The following is an 18,084-nucleotide window of genomic DNA, read 5'->3' on the forward strand; positions in this document are numbered from 1 at the left end:
GAAGTCACTGGAGGGTGAGACCGTGCCGCTCCAGAACACCGTCAGCATCTCCAGCGACGTGGAGGTCAGATCTCTGTCATGCTCTCTGTGTTTTATTTGAGTTTTAGTTGTCTCATGATTTGTGCTTATGGTGTGACATGCTGCTGATTAAATGACATCATATATGTGTGTGTGTTTTATATTTAATTCATTTAGATTTAATTTTTTGAGGTGGTGTTAGGTTTGAGATATATTTATAAATATTTTATATATAAAACCTTTTTATTTATTGATACTTAATATTTTATAATTTTTTATTTAATATTTAATTTTGTGGGTTGGTGTCAGTTTTGATATATTTATATATTTTATATATTAAACATTTTATTTATAAATATTTTATATTAAATTATTTTATATTTAATATTTAATTTTGTGTGTCGGTGTCAGTTTTTATATATATTTATATATTTTATATATATTAAACATTTTATTTATAAACGTTTTATATTTAATTATGTTTTATTTAATATTTAATTTAATGGGTTGGTGTCGGGTGTCTATTTGCAATATCTATAAATATATTTATATATATATATATATATATATATATATATATATATATATATATATAATATATATATCTATAGATATATATATATATATATATATAATATATAAATATATGTAAAACCTGACACAACCCACAAAATTAAATTAATATTTAAGATGAAATAATAAAATATCTTTAAATAGTTTTTAATTTATAAAAAAGTTTAATATATAAAATATATTGTATATAAATATATTTTATTGTTTTATATTTAATATTCCTTTAATTTTGTGGATTGGTGTCAGGTTTGGCTAAGCGCTCTCTCCACGGAGATGAAAAACACCCTGAAACATCTCCTGTGTGAATGTGTGGATGCTGGAAAGAGAGGAAACGTGGATCCCACGCGCTTTCCTTCTCAGGTAACACACACACACACACACACACACGCGTCTCTTCAGAAACACCCATAAGTCTCTGCGGTTCAGCTGAAGTGACTGTGGAGGGACTCTGTTTCCAGATTCTGTGCCTGGCAGAGCAGATCCAGTTCACAGCGGATGTGGAGAACGCCATCCGACAGCAGAACCTCCATCAGCTGGAGCTGGAGCTCACCGCCAAACTGGAGAGCTACACCAGCGTAGACACCAACATGGACGACACTGCAGGTACACCAGCACTAGGGCTCGGTGATAAACGATATCATATCGAGACTGCGATACAGTTTGTGTCAGTTTTTACTCGATATGGACAGTCTGTCACAGCAGATATAAACACAGCAGCAGCCTGTTCTGTGTGTCTCTGTGAATGAAAAAACATTTGTGATAATACTTTTGGCCATATCGCCCAGCCCTAACCAACACCTGACTCTGTGTGTGTGTGTGTGTGTGTGTGTGTGTGTGTGTGTGTGTGTGTGTGTGTGTTTAACCTCACTTTACTCATATCTGCTGAAAGTGCCTTCAGAAGTGGTTCATAAATACAATGATAACTTTGTATTTACTTCTAACAATGCAATGCATTTTAGGTTTCAGGTTACAGTAGATTTTAAACCAGCAATGGACATCAAAATCAAACTAAATAAAAAAAATATATATATTTTGCATTAAGAAAACGAAACATATTTTTCAAATTATTATATTTTTCTGCACTGTGACAGTATTTTACATGATAAGCACCATTGCTTTTTGGAAAAAAAAAAATTATATTTTTTTTCCTTTTTTTTTTTTTTTTTCCAAGAAGCAGTGGTGCTTATCATGTAAAATACTGTCACAGTATTTTATACAAATAATTTTATAATTTTAATTATATTTTATGTATAATTTTATACAAAATGTCCTAACAAATGTCCCCAATTCCTTTGAGGATGTCCTCAAACATATTAAAATTACTCATTTTTAATTTATAATTATATAATGAATTAGATTATAATTTAATATAATTATAATGATATTAAATATAATGTTGCCTCCTCATTTTAATAGTAAATGTGTGTATGTGTGTGTTAGTGTTTAGGTGGCACTGCTCTGTCTTTTTAATTTCTTTAATGTGAATTTTAGTGTTTTGGTTGTTGTTTTTTTTCAGACTGCAGGCAATTTTTGAATGAAGCTTTTAATTTTCTGGCTGCATATTTACAGCGTTTGCTAATTGTCAGGTTAATCGAACGAATACAGCGATCTGAATATCCATAAAGCTCTTTAGTCCGTTTATGAGCTCCGGGGTTTATTCACTGCGATCCACTATAAATTCAAGTAAATGGAGGCTCTGATGAGTCTCACTGTTAACAGTGATTATGGCTAATTCTGCTTATAAGTCACTCTGGAAGAACTGCTGCTGCACGCTCCAAATGGTCCATTACAAACACTTCCAACCTGCTCTTTATAAGCCTCTGTTTAATAAAACACATTAGAAGCTCACCACCCCTGCTCCCGATCTAATCTGTGCTTCAGATGTGTGTATGTGTTTTTGAGGACGTAACGAAGCTCGATCAAACTTCAGCTTTCATTAGTGGGTCTGATGGTTTTGTCTCGTAGAATCAACAGTTCTGCAGTTGAAACTGAAGGCTCTTATTGATCGACATTAACAACAACATCAGTGGTTCAGAGTCTGAGAGAAGCTCAGATTCACAGCACCGAGGACTGGATCTGGAAGAAGCAGCTGCGATTCTACCTGACCGCAGACCAGCGCTGCTGCATACAGATGGTGGACGCGGAGTTCAGCTACACATACGAGTATCAGGTGATCAGCTCAGTGTCAGTCAGACACTGCCTCAAATGAACAAAACCGGCTCATGAATATTAATGATAGAGTGTGACTGGATGCTCACGTAGTAACAGCAACACAAAGCATTATTTGTGAGCTAAGGCTTTTGGTATAATAGAGTTCGGTTGGTATTTTTGCACTTCAATGCACCAAAAGTTTTGGGGTTGGTAAGATTTCTTAATGTTTTTCTTTTGCTCACCAAGTCTGTATTTATTTGATAAAAAAATCCTGTAAAAACAGTAATATTGTGAAATATTATTACAATTTAAAACAAGCATTTTCTATGTGAATCTCTGTTAAAGTGTAATTTATTTCTGTGATGCGCAGCTGTATTTTCAGCATCATTACTCCAGTCTTCAGTGTCACATGATCTTCAGAAATCATGAAAATATGATGATTTACTGATCAAGAAACATTTATTATTATTATCAATGATGAAAACAGTTGTGCTGCACAATATTTTTGTGGAAACTGTGATGCATTTTAATTTGCAGGATTCACAGATGAATAGAAAATTCAAAAGAACAGCATTTATTTGAAACAGAAATCTTTTAAAAATGTATTTTTTTATCTCATTTTAGTCAATTTATTGCATCCTTGATGGAAACTCTTACTGAGCCCAAACTTTTGCACAGTGTTGTACTGTACATGCAGATTTTGTTGCACGTTTCATATTTATCCCGTCAGTCTCGTATGATAGAAATGGATCTCTCGTTCTGACTCTCTCTCTCTCATTCTGTCAGGGTAATATTCCTAAACTGGTTCACACGCCCCTGACGGATAAGTGCTATCTGACACTGACACAGGCCATGAAAATGGGTTTGGGCGGGAATCCCTACGGCCCCGCGGGAACCGGGAAGACCGAGTCCGTTAAAGCCCTGGGAGGACTGTTCGGAAGACAAGTGCTGGTCTTCAACTGTGATGAGGTACACACACATAATAAATATAAACCCTGCAGTACCTGTGGGTCTAGATAGAAATCAATAAACCGGATCTCTGTTGGTCTGTAGGTATGTGAGATTTATTTTGAAAGAAGTCTGTTGTGCTCTCCAAGGCTGCATTTGTTTGATCAAAAAACAGTAAAAACAGTGAAATATTGTTTTTTAAAATATCTATTTTCCAGTAATTTATTTCTGTGATTACTCCAGTCTTCAGTGTCACATGATCTTCAGAAATCATTCTAATATTCTGATTTGCTGCCCAAGAAACATTTCTGATTATTATCGAAACAGTTGTGCTGCTTCATATTTTTTGCAGAAACCATGATGCAGTTGATTTTTCAGGATGCTTTGATGAATAGAAAGTTTTAAAGAACGGCATTTATTTGAAATAGAAATATTTTGTAACATTATAAATGTCTTTACTGTCACTTTTGATCAATTTAATGCATACTTGTTGAATATAGTAAGTCAATAATGTATATTTTTTTCTGCGTTTACTGACCCTTTATTAATAATAGTAATAAGCCTTTAAATTTAACAGTATTTTTCCATTTAGACAGGGTTTCCGTGGGTCCTTAAAAAGTCTTGCATTTTGTTGTATAAATTTTAAGGTCATAAAAAGTCTTAAATTATTAATTATTAAAGTACAAGAAAGTCTTAATTATGATTTTAAGAGGTCTTAAATTTGGGGACGGAAAGACCAGAATTGCGATACGGCTTTATGTGACCATTAAACTTTAAAGGCTTTGATTCATTAAATAAACATGAGTGCTGCATGTCTCAGTGTTACTCAGTTTCTGCTGTTCCAAAAGCGCCACCTGCTGGCAGAGAATGAATGTGCATTTTCAATCAGAATGCAAGTAAACCAGCTGTTGATTCTGTGTTCCTGCATTAAGCTCACTTGTGTAACAGGTGCTATTACTGGAGAAGTTAGTAAGCTATTTTTTTTACAGCAGTTAAAGAGGTTTCATGTGTGAAAGTGTCTAATATCTCTGTGTTTTAGGGTATTGATGTGAAGTCCATGGGCCGGATCTTCGTGGGGCTGGTGAAGTGTGGAGCATGGGGTTGTTTTGACGAGTTCAATCGTCTGGAAGAGGCTGTGCTCTCCGCCGTCTCCATGCAGATACAAGCCATCCAGAACTCACTGAAGAACCACCGCACCACCTGCCAGCTGCTCAATAAAGAGGTGAAACACACACACAGGCGTAAAAACACAAGAGGTTTTTAAACTCAGATGTGATGGAACAGATTGTGTGTGTTTTCAGGTGGAGTTGGACCCAAATTCGGGTGTCTTTATTACTCTGAACCCAGCGGGTAAAGGATACGGAGGACGGCAGAAGCTGCCGGATAATCTGAAGCAGCTCTTCCGACCGGTTGCCATGACGAGTCCCGATAACGAGCTCATCGCTGAGGTCATCCTGTATTCAGAAGGGTTTAAAGAAGGAAAGGCACTCGGACGAAAATTGGTCGCTATATTCAACCTGGCCAGGTGTGACTTGAGTGTGTGTTCGATGCCTGAAGAGACCAACTTTCTTATTTCAAAAGTTTGTAAGAAATTAATATTTTTATTCAGCAAGGACACATTAAATTGATCAAATGGTAAAGGCATTTTTTAATGTTAATGAGATTTCAATTTCAAACAAATGCTGTTCTGTTGAACTTTCAGTTCATCATAGAATCCTAAAAAATAAAACATATCAGTTTCTACTAAAATATTCAACATTGATAATAATCAGAAATGTTTCTCGAGCAGCTAATCATCATATTAGAATGATTTCTGAAGATCATGTAACACTGAAGACTGCAGTAATGATGCTGAAAATACAGCTGCGCATCACATAAATAAATTATATTTTAAAATATATTACAATAGAAAGCATTCATTTCAAATTGTAAAAATATATCACAATATTTACTGTATTTTTGATCAAATAAATACATCCATGGTGAGTGTAACTATTCAAAAAGTTTACAAATTTGTGCATATATAATTTTAAATATACATTGTAGTTTTAATTTAAACTATTTTATTTATAAATACATATTTTACAGGTGTGGCCCCAGATATCCACTGACCCTAGAACTGTTGTTGTGTGTTTCTGTGTGAATGTGTTTGTGTGCAGAGAGCTGTTGACGCCGCAGCAGCACTACGACTGGGGTTTGCGTGCTCTAAAGACGGTTCTGAGAGGCTGTGGGAGTCTGCTGCAGTTACAGAGACAAAACACCAACCCCTGTACGACCATCTCATTTGAATCAATATCACACAGCCTTGATCAATGACCTGTCCGGGATCAGATCGGCTTCATTCTCTCTGTCTGTCTGTAGTGAAGGAGAGCGGGTTGGTGGTGCAGGCCTTGAGGTTGAACACCATGTCAAAGTTGACGTTTGCGGACAGCTCTCGGTTTGACGCCCTGGTCAGAGACGTGTTTCCTGGAGTCGACTTTAAGGACGTGGAGTATGAGATGCTCAAATCGGCCCTGCTGGCTGTCTACGAAGAGGCACGGCTGGAGATCATACCCAGTCAGGTATCTGCCTATCACTGATGTTTATATGTGCACCAATAATGTGATTATTTCCAATAAGCAGAGTAAGGGCTTAATAGCAGTAAGATGTTTACTTACACGAGCAAACCTCTTCACTCACGTTCACATGCAATTTTCATTATTCTGATTATTTTATTTAGTTATTTGCAGTAGTTTGATCATTGTATTTACATAAGGTAAAGTTTAATTGCAGTACTGCTAAAATCCCATTATTATTGCATTACGAGGGTGCATGTAAACTTAGGCATTGAGATACTGTTATAATTGTTTTTTTTAATAACTATTTTGAATTAGAGCATTATTTGTTGTAAATTAAGTGAAAAATTCATTTTTATACTTTTGTCATTTTTATTTATTTGTAAACATTTATTTACATAGTTTTATTAATTGTTTATAAGTTATAAATACATGTTTTAATTAATTAAATAAATAAATTAACTTTTTTATTCTTTTATTTATTAATTGTATTTCAGTTTTATATTTAGTTATTTTAGTACATAAAGTTAAACTAAATGAAAATGAGAAATGTTGCATTGGCAATTTGCTGATTTATTTATTTATTTTTATTATTATTTATAAAAAAATGTATTTTATTTCAAGTAATGACTTTTTTATGTTTTTAGTTTTAGTTAACTGTAATAACTCTGCTGCCTATGTACCCTACATACTGCATATTGCATTTATTTACATTGATGCATTTGGCAGATACTTTTATCCAGATTGACTTTGCATTCAATATACTCACTTTATCAGCTCGTGCGTTCCCTGGGAATTGCACCCATGCTCTGCTGCTTGAGCTACAGCAATGCAATATTGAAATGCATGTGTGTGTAGATGAAGAAGGCTCTGGAGCTGTACGAGCAGCTGCGGCAGAGGATGGGTGTGGTGGTGGTCGGGCCCAGCGGGGCGGGGAAGTCCACCCTGTGGAGGATGCTGCGGGCGGCGCTGGGCAGGATGGGCCGCGTGGTCAAACAGTACACCATGAACCCGAAAGCCATGCCACGCCAGCAGCTCCTGGGCCACATCGACATGGACACACGAGAGTGGTCTGACGGGGTCCTGACGTCCTCCGCACGACAGGTGGTGCGAGAGCCACAGGGTGAGGACAGATACACACCAAATACACACATGAATGTTAAATACACCTTAACAGCAAATACACATTAGAATACATAATGACACTAGATACACACATGACACCTTATAAACAACAAATACACACATTAATATGCTAAACAAATGCCAGATGCATGCATTACCGTGCTTAATGAACACCAGATACACGTTAATATACATAATGACACTAAATACACACATTAACACAGTTTAATAATAATAGTAATAATACCATTTTAAATAAAATAAATTTGAATAAATATATTAAATACAATTTATAATAATATTTTGTATAAATACAGTACAGGCCAAAAGTTTGGAAACATTACTATTTTTAATGTTTTTGAAAGAAGTTTCTTCTGCTCATCAAGCCTGCATTTATTTGATCAAAAATACAGAAAAAACAGTAATATTGTGATATATTATTACAATTTAAAATAATTGTTTTTAAATTTATTATACTTTACATTATCCATTTATTTCTGTGATGCAAAGCTGAATTTTTAGGATCATTATCACATGATCCTTTAGAAATCATTTCTAATATGATGATTTCATTATCAAAGTTGGAAAACAGTTCTGCTGCTTAATATTTTTTCAGAACATGTGATACTTTTTAGGATACTTTGATGAATAAAAAGTAAAAAAAAAAAAAAAAAGAAGCTAGAGTTTTAAAATATAAATATTTTGTAATAACAATATACACTACTGGTCAGTAATTTGGGGTCAGTAAGTTTTTTTATTCTTTCTTTTTTTAAATAAAATCAATACTTTTTTTCAGCAAGGATGTGTTAAATTGATAAAAAGTGATAGTAAAGAAAATATTAGAATATATATTATTAGAATTTTTTTTTTTTGAATAAATGCAGTTCTTATTTAACCTTTTATTCATCAGATATATTAGGACAGCAGAACTGTTTCCAACACTCATAATAAATCAGAATATTAGAATGATTTCTAAATGATCATGTGATAGACTGGATGTTACATGTGACCACTGAAGGCTGGAGTAATGATGCTGAAAATTCAGCTTTGCATCACAGGAATAAATTATTTTTTTTAAAGTATATTCAAATAGAAAACTATTATTTTAAATTGTAATAATATTTCACAATATTACTGTTTTTTCTGTATTTTTGATCAAATAAATACAGGCTTGATGAGCAGAAGAGACTTCTTTCAAAAACATTAAAAATAGTAATGTTTCCAAACTTTTGACCTGTACTGTATATAATAAATTAAATGTATTGTTGTTGTCATTACTAAATAAAAATATTAAAATAAGCATTTGTTAAAAAAATCTAGTGTCTAAAAGAAATGTTTACAGTACTAATATTTAATTTCTTAAACTCTTTATTTTTAAATGTTTAAAATAAAGTGTTTTTTTGGGTGGAAAACTGCAGGAAGTCCTCAAAGCTTCTATTTTGTTGACAACAGCAGGTTTATAAGCACTTCTCATTGCACATTTTGGAAGATGGTCCTACTTTACAAACATCAAACAAAAACAATCAACAACATGAAAAAACACAACACAACAAAAAAAACACTCACAAAACAAAAAAACACACAAACAAGCATCAAAAAAAAATAATCATAACAAAACAAAAAAAACACACCAAACAAACATCAGACGCAGACAACAGATACACAACCAAATACAGTACACACTCATGAAAGGAAGTTTAATTGAGATTTTCGTCGGCCTGAGGTCATTCTCTCTCTTTCAGAGGTGAGCTCGTGGATCATATGTGATGGAGACATTGATCCGGAGTGGATCGAGTCATTAAACTCTGTGCTGGATGATAATCGTTTACTCACGATGCCTAGCGGTGAGAGGATTCAGTTCGGCCCCAATGTCAACTTCCTGTTTGAGACCCACGATCTGAGCTGCGCCTCGCCAGCCACCATCTCCCGCATGGGCATGAAACTCCCCCAGACATAGCACAACCAATCACGCGGCTTCATCCAACCTACAGTTCATTGGGTTGGATTGGTTTTCTAAATAAATGTACATTTTGTTAACAGTTCAAACTTTTTTTTTTTAAATAAAATTTTTAGCCTTTTAACATTATTATAATTAATCAAATTAATATGCATTTGTTTTTACATTTACATTTCTACATTTTTTTCATTACCTTTGTTTTAATTCAGTTAATATTTTATTAAATAAGTGACAATTTTTTACATAAATTTTTTAGAATTTTAATTCATTTTTTTCAGTTTCACATTTTTTTACCTTTGTTTTGCTTTTTTTTTTTTTTACAATTTTCTTTTGCTTTTTTAATTCCTTTTTTAGCATTTTAATTAATTTAAAATATTTTAATAAATATTTTTTTTACATATACATTTTTTCATGATATTTTTAGCAATTTAATTCAGTTAGATCATTTAAATTAACATTTGCTTTTTACACTTGTTCCCTTTTTTCATTACATTTTAATGTTTTAATTCAAAGTTATTTTAATTTATAAATAAACTTATTTTTACATGTACATTTGAGCTTTTTTCATTACATTGTTTTAGCATTTTAATTTAGATAGAATTTTACATTTACTTTTTTTTTTAGCAAATTCAGACTGAAAAAATAGAAAAAAAATAATACACTTAAAAAAATTAAATTTACTTTTTAATCAAGTTAAACTGTTTTAATGAATAAATAAACTTTTTTTTTACATTTACAAGTTTTTATAAAATTTTTAATTCAGTAATGTAATTTAAATAAACATTTGTTTTATTTTAAATTTTTTTTTTTTACTTCATTTTTAGTGTTTTAATTGCTTTTCTTCAGTGTTTTCATGCGGCCCTGTGTGTGTGTTGCAGCGATGAAGACACTGACGTGGGCTCTCTCGTGAAGTCGTGGCTGAAGAGGGAAGATGAAGACAACAGGATGAATCTGGAGAACTGGCTCAATGATTATTTCCACAGAGCTCTGGACTGGGTTCTCAAACAGGTCCTGTGACACACAGTCATGTTACACTGAGCCTACGTGCTCACAGCATCATAAACCTCTCTGTTTCTCTCCGCAGAGTGATTTTGTGGTGGACACCAGTCTGGTCGGGACGGTGCTGAACGGTTTGTCCCATCTGAGAGGGGTCAGAGAGCGAGGACAGTTTGTTGTGGGACTCATCCGCGGTTTGGGAGGAAATCTCACGCTCAGATGCCGCCAGGAGTTCGCCAGGGAGGTCAGAGCTGCCCTGATTTATGGGAAATGTAATTTCATGCCTGCTCAGCCTTGCCACCCGTCATTAAATTTAGGAGCCGCTCCCTTAGATTAACGCTTATGACCAGTCGTAATTTAAAACTTGAGTTTTAAAGAAGCAGCGGCGTCTCTGGCAGTGAAACTTTGATGTGAAATGGTCAGGCGTCACAGTCTAGATTTTATGATGTCCACTCTTAAAGTCACTCAAGGTCTCTTCCAGCATAAAGAGTCATAAATTAGTTTTCGTGGTCATTTTCCCTCCTCTCTCTGATTTAATAAAAAATGCATTTACATTTTTTTTCATAAAATTGTGTAGCTTTTTAATTCAGTTTAGCTATTTAATACAGATTATTTTAACAAACATTTTTACATGCACTTTTTGTAAATTTTTTTGTAGCATGATGATTCAGTTAGATATTTGAGAAAATGAATATTTTTTACATTTTCATTTTTTAAACATTTTTCATTACATCTTTAATGTTTTAATTCAGTTAATTATTTTAAAAAAATTAAATGTGGCTTTTTAAGTTCAATTTTAAATTTAAATTAAATAAAAAAATATTTAATAGATATTTTTACACTTAATTTTTTTACATTTTATGTTACATTTGTAGCATTTTAATTCAGTTAGATTATTTTAATTAATAATTAAATAAATATATATATATTTATTTATTTATTTATTTAATTTTTTTTATAATTTTTTTTTTAATTAATTAATTAATTAAATTTAATTAAATGTAAATATATATATATATATAATTTTTTTAATCACATAATTTTAATGAAAATATTACTAATAAAATTAAATAAATATTTTTTTTTTTTTCGTGTGGCACCCTTTGAAGTAATCCAACTACCCTAGTATGAGAACCACTGGAGTAAACGAACTTTGATATGGGCAGTCGAGCAAATCAAGCACACTCATGTATACTCTAATATTCTAAATTAGTTTCTAAGTTCTGACATAGAAAGCCATACAAACTCCCCCCGCAATCACCCCCACAAGCCACTTAACACGTACTACGACCCTGCGTCCGGCCGTCTGTGTGCGTATGAGCTGCAGCGAGGGGAAGGTGTGTGTGTGGACGACCTCAGTAACCCACACAATCTCCCCGTCATACACACACCCGACACACAGCGCGGACTCGACCTCTTCACCCCGTGGCTCTCGTCCAATCACAGGCAGCCGTTCCTGCTGGTGGGGCCGGAGGGATGCGGGAAAGGGTATGACACACATATAGTTATTACAGTTAAAAAAAACTAAAAGTATCAAAAAACAAAAGCTGAAATACAATAAAATATAATTGAAAACCTCAAAGTAAATGAAAATCTGAAATTTTGCGACTAACTAAAATATGTTCAAGGTACATATTTACATTATATTAGTTCTTGCTTTTACTGGGAAACAGACTCTACTGCTCTACTGTTTGAGCTACAGGAAATTACTGACTGAATATAAGAAAAACTAGAAGTACAGTAAAACTGGAAAAAAAATGTAATACTAATATATAAAAAAATTCTAACTAATAAATTTATAAAAGCACAAAAAAACTGAAATTAAAATAAAAACTGAAAATATATAAAAATAATTACTTTTTCAAAAGATTAGTTAAAGCCATAATAGTATATAAATTAAATTAAAATACACACACACACAAATTAATTCAGACCAGGATTATTATAGTGAACTAAAACTGAAATTATAAAAATAATATAAACACTAACTTGAAATAAAATGTATATAAAAAAACAATAATAATAATAAAAAAAACACATTTTTCTCATCTTTCCTGTCAATTTTTCATTTAGTTTTAACTTGATGTACTAAAATAACTTAAACTAAAACTGGAAAAAAAATGGTAAAAACTATATAGACATATTAAAAAACTATTAAATATGGCAAAAAACATCAAACTACTTTCGTTATTACTAAAACGTTAACTAAAATTAAAGTGAAAATATAAAATAAAAATATTCAAAATATTAATAAAAAGTATAATAGTATAATAAAAAACTAATGTATACACACACAAAATTATATTTAACGAAAACTAAAACCATAAAAAACATTTTCATTACTTGAAATAAAATAAAATATAAATAAAATATAAAAAATATTTTAAGAACTTGAGCTTATTTCAGCTAGTTGCCAAGGCAGCATTTCCAGCAAAAAAAAAAAAAAAAAAAAAAAAAAAAAAATTTCTCATAAAAATTATATATATATATATATATATATATATAATTATATTTTTTTAAGTTTTTAGTTTGTAACGATTTTTTTTATTTGCTTTTTTTTTTTAAATGGACCTATATATATATATATATATATATATATATATATATAGGTCCATTTAAAAAAAAAGCGAATAAAATCGTTAAAAACTAACAAAATTACTAAAACTTTATCTAAAACTTAAGTAAAAATATAAAAATGAAAACTAACTCAAATGATTAATAAAAACTCTAATAGTATTTGAATGATTGAGACTGTGCTGTGTGTGTGTCAGGATGCTCCTGCGCTGTGCGTTCTCTCAGCTCCGCTCCACGCAGGTGGCCGTGGTGCACTGCAGCGCTCAGACGTCCTCCCGTCACGTCCTGCAGATTTCACTGTCCCTGCCAGAAGCTCTCGCACGACCTGGTCTGGTCATCAGCTCCAACACGGGGAGCGTTGTGTACCGGCCCAAAGACTGGCGAAGAGGCTGTGTGTGGTACCTCAAAGACATCAACCTGCCCAAACCTGACAAGTGGGGCACCAGCAACCATACATCCGCTTTCCTGCAGCAGGGTCACACGCTCACACGTGTGTTTTAACTGCAGTATCAAGGTTTTCGTGCCATTTTTTATGTTTCTCACAGTCCTTCTTCCACAGGTCTTGACATATCCAGTCAGGGCTTCTATGATGAGAACCTGGAGTGGGTCGGACTGGAGAACATTCAGATGTGTGGCCATCTCCATGTCAGTCAGGGGGCGCTTGGTGGGGCGGCACACACTCACGTCACGCTTCACCTCGATGCGTGCGGATTTGCACTTGATTGAGTACTGCCGTACACACAACCACACACATGAGTACTGACACCACACACACACACACACACACACATCACACACACACACACACACACCTCACACACACACACACACACACACACACTAATCCATCTCTCATGTAGTTATCCAGACAGAGAGCAGCTGCAGACCATCTACAGCGCATACCTGAAACCCGTGCTGCAAAGTACTCTGGGTAATGATCCAACCTGGAGCTCTGCAGGGAAGATCCACCAGCTCGCCGGCTCATTGGTGCAGGTGTACGAACAGGTCAGAGCTGATTGGTCATTTAAAAGTGTCTGTGTAAAAGATTTACAGTTATTAGATTTTTGAATGAAGTCTCTTGCGGCTCATCAGGCGTGCACTTGATTTGATCAAAAATACAGCCGTAAAAAATGCGTGAATATTACTTACGGTTTAAATAATAGTTTTTCTATGTGAATTTATATCGTAAAGTGTAATTGTTGTTCTGTGACAGCTTTTCAGCATCATTACTCCAGTCCTCAGTGTCACATGAATCTTCAGAAATCATTCTAATATGATGATTTGCGCCTGCTTCGACCGGACAACATCTCTGATTATTATCAATGTTGAAAACAGTTCGTGATGCACAATATTTTGAAAGAAACTGATAGATTTTTTTATTTGGTGAGCAGAAGGGTAAAAGTAGGTTTTAGATAGCTAAAAGTAAAACCATGAAAAATACATTTATTACTTGAAATGAAATGAACATTATTTAATTTATTTCAATATTTCTCATTTTAATTTAGTTCAGCGTGAAGAAACCAAATAAACTAAAATAATATTTAAAAATTAATAAAAAACTATATAGACATATTTAAATAAAAATGCATTTTTTAAATAAAAAATGGCACACAATCATCAAATTACTAAAAACTAATTAAAATTAAAGTGAAAGCAGATAATATAAAAATCTAATTCAAAATATTACCAAAAACTCTAATAGTGTATCAATGATACTAAAATAACAGAATTTATTTCAAAACGGAATTTTTTTGTAACATTGTAAATGTCTTTACTGTCAGCTTTGATCAATTTAATGCTTTTATTTCTTCAGAAGAATGGCAGTGTGTGTTCTGACTGGTGTGTGTTTGTGTTTCAGGTGAAGGCCAAATTCTCCGTTGATGATCACAGTCATTATCTCTTCACCCCGTGTTTGCTCACACAGTGGGTCCTGAATCTGCTGCGATACGACCTGAGCGCAGGTGAACTCATAAAACCAGCACAATTCACTAACACATCCCAAAACTGCCGTCTCAATGTCCCCAAAAACATAGTATTGGGGCTCTGTTCCAAATGTTAGTGAACACCCTCACGGTCTGATTCCTTAAAAGGCAGCACACTGATCTGAAACGTTTTAAAGGGCAGCGGCTTGACGTCAAGCTCACAGCTGACTGATGCTGTCAAATGCTCACATCCAGCATGCATAGCAAAAGTGATGATGTATGTATGCATTCGTGCAATAGCAGTTTGGTTTGATTTATTTAATGGATGCTGATTAGGGAATTATGTTTTGGAGCTGGTTAACCTTTAATTCATGAACAGTAGAAGTCTGTGTGGTTCTCACTGAGTGTGTGTGTGTGTGTGTGTGTGTGCAGGTAAATCCGCTGTAGATTCAGTGCTGGAGGTGGTGGCGTATGAAGCCCGGCGTCTGTTCAGGGACCGAATCGTGTCCTCTAAAGATCTGAATGAACATCAAAACATCCTTCACCACGTCATAATGGGCCACTGATGCACTCAACCACACGACAACACACACACACTTAACACACACTTAGACACAATGAAATTCATCAAATTGCATGCATTAAGGTGATTAAAAGTGACAGTAAAGACATTTATATAATTTCACAAAAGATTTCTATTTCATAGATGCTGTTCTTTTAAACTTTCTGTTCATCAGAGAATCCTGAAAAATAAAATGTATGACAGTTTCCACAAAAATATGAACTGTTTTCAACATTGATAATAATCAGAAATGTTTCTTGAGCAGCAAATCAGCATATTAGAATGATTTCTGAAGAACATGTGAGACTGAAGACTGGAGTAATGATGCTGAAAATACAGCTGCGCATCACAGAAATAAATTACAGTTTACTATTTATTCACATAGAAAACAGCTGTTTTAAACTGTAATAATATTTCACAATTTTATAAACAGCCTTGATCCTTTGATTGTTCATTTGTGTTGTGATTTACTACAGATACGTATTTTGTAACGTGGGCCGCGTCTCACTAACGACGTCCCTCCTCCCCAGCCCATCCCACCCCACCTCACGGCAAACCGCTCGGACGTCTCACCGCCGGTGACCTCAGTGAGATTATACACAAGGTAACACAAGAAATAAAATGATAACACATATTCATAGTTACGAGTGTTTGCTAAAGCTTATGTCACTGTTACTAAAGATTGGAGATGATTTATTATTCTTCAGTCATTACAAATAATTATATTTAATAAATTTTATAAGTTATTACTTTATTTTATTAATCTGATTAATTAAATTAAACATTAATCTCATTCTTTTAATAACACTTGTCTTTTTGATTTTTTTTTATTTCATTTGATTTAAATAATTTTATTTAATTCAGCACATTATCTTGTTTTGTTTTTGTTTATTTAATTTAATTTATTAAATTTGATCTAAATAATTTTATTTTAGTTCAGAAAATAGACTTGTTTTGTATTTATTTTATTAATAAATTAAACATTGAGTTACTTTATTAATTAATCTTCTAATTGTATTATATTTATTTTATTGTATTAAATTTGATCTAATATTTATTTTTAGTTCATTATCTTGTTTTGTTTTTATTTTATTAATTTATTAAAATTATATTATTATTAATTAAACAATGATTAATGTTTTTTAATTAAGCTTCTAATTATACTAATTATTATATTTTAATGTATTCCATTTTATTTAAATAATTAATTTTAGTTCAATATCTGTTTTGTGATTTATTTTATTAATTTATTAAACTGTATTTATTAAATTAAGCAATGATTTCATTTAATTAAGCTTCTAATTATATTAATAATTATATTTGAATGTATTAATTTATTGTAAATTATTAATTTTAGTTAATTATCTTGTTTTGTATTTATTTTATTAATGTATTAAATTAAAACAACTGATTTCCTTTATTTAATTAATCTTCTAAGTTGTATTAATTATTATATTTTAATGTGTATTACATTTGATATAAATAATTTTATTTTAAGTTCATTATTTTGTTTTGTATTTATTTTATTAATTTTATTAAAATTGATTTTATTAAATAATCAATGATTTAATTTTTCTTATTAAACTTCTAATTATATTAATAATTATATTTTAAATGTATTCAATTTTATTTAAATAATTTATTTTAGTTCATTATCTTTTTTTGTATTTAATTTTATTATAATTATATTACAATTGATTTATTAAATTAAACAATGATATCATTTTTTTAATTAAGCTTCTAATTGTATTAATTGTATTATTATATTTAAATTTATTAGATTTTATTTAAATAATTTAGCTCATTATCTTGTTTATTTTTTACTGTATTCATTTATTTTTACTTTATTACTGTCTCATCAGGGAATAGTTCTGTACGGCCGTGATAATCGTGAGCTGGACATCCTGTTGTTTCCGGAGGTTCTGGACTACATGTGTCGACTGGACCGAGTCCTGAGCTCTCCGGGCGGGTCACTGCTGCTGGCGGGTCGTAGCGGCGTCGGCCGGCGTACAGCTACATGTGTGGTCAGCCACATGCACGGAGCGTCTCTCTTCACCCCCAAAATCTCCCGCTCGTACTCGCTGAAACACTTCAAATCTGACCTGAAGACTGTGAGTCTCTCTCCGTCCTCACTCTCTCTGTGCTAATAACACGAGGCTCTCGCTCAAACTCTCTCTCTCTCTGTCTGTAGGTCATGCAGTCCAAGGGCCGCTGTGTGGACCGGTCGGGCAGCAGGTTGTTCTGCTGCTGGAAGATCATCAGTTTGTTCATCCTTCCTTCCTGGAGATGGTCAACAGTCTGTTGTCCTCAGGTCAGTTATTGTCCATTTTATCAGAATACGTTACTTCAAGCTGTTTGTTACATACAGTGTCATTGGTACATTATATTTAATGTTCATAACAGGTGAAGTTCCAGGTTTGTACTCCACTGAAGAGTTGGAGCCTCTTCTGTCATCTCTGAAAGATCAGGCATCACAGGATGGATTCACCGGGCCAGTTTACAAAACTCATTTCCTCACCACCGGATAGGTCACCAAACACACACACAAAAAAACGCACACCACGCGCAGCACACACACACACCATACACACACACACCAACACACCCACACCACCTACGAGCACAACACACTAAACACACAACCGCCCACCACTCACAAATCACTCCACATCACAAATCACACCCAAACACACGATCACACAC

At 33.0% G+C, this 18,084-nt stretch overlaps 1 protein-coding gene across 1 annotated transcript in view; it reads left to right on the top strand.

The window, feature by feature from the left end:
- The window catches only part of LOC109109629 (cytoplasmic dynein 2 heavy chain 1-like), a 62,139-nt gene that overhangs the window by 27,135 nt on the left and 16,920 nt on the right, over positions 1 to 18,084 (top strand). Inside the window, 25 exon segments of the mRNA XM_042771747.1 lie at positions 1 to 64; positions 838 to 951; positions 1,050 to 1,194; positions 2,557 to 2,592; positions 2,595 to 2,761; positions 3,529 to 3,711; positions 4,730 to 4,912; positions 4,992 to 5,215; positions 5,850 to 5,959; positions 6,052 to 6,251; positions 7,104 to 7,368; positions 9,113 to 9,309; positions 10,195 to 10,335; positions 10,412 to 10,567; positions 11,537 to 11,811; positions 13,095 to 13,372; positions 13,457 to 13,524; positions 13,526 to 13,623; positions 13,758 to 13,902; positions 14,756 to 14,858; positions 15,252 to 15,405; positions 15,850 to 15,985; positions 17,244 to 17,496; positions 17,588 to 17,692; positions 17,785 to 17,884. The exon segment at positions 1 to 64 is cut by the window's left edge and continues 49 nt beyond it. Of these exon segments, the coding sequence (XP_042627681.1) occupies positions 1 to 64; positions 838 to 951; positions 1,050 to 1,194; positions 2,557 to 2,592; positions 2,595 to 2,761; positions 3,529 to 3,711; positions 4,730 to 4,912; positions 4,992 to 5,215; positions 5,850 to 5,959; positions 6,052 to 6,251; positions 7,104 to 7,368; positions 9,113 to 9,309; positions 10,195 to 10,335; positions 10,412 to 10,567; positions 11,537 to 11,811; positions 13,095 to 13,372; positions 13,457 to 13,524; positions 13,526 to 13,623; positions 13,758 to 13,902; positions 14,756 to 14,858; positions 15,252 to 15,405; positions 15,850 to 15,985; positions 17,244 to 17,496; positions 17,588 to 17,692; positions 17,785 to 17,884 (3,900 nt within the window).

Source organism: Cyprinus carpio, chromosome A15 (assembly GCF_018340385.1).
Source record: "Cyprinus carpio isolate SPL01 chromosome A15, ASM1834038v1, whole genome shotgun sequence".
NCBI classification, from domain to species: domain Eukaryota; kingdom Metazoa; phylum Chordata; class Actinopteri; order Cypriniformes; family Cyprinidae; genus Cyprinus; species Cyprinus carpio.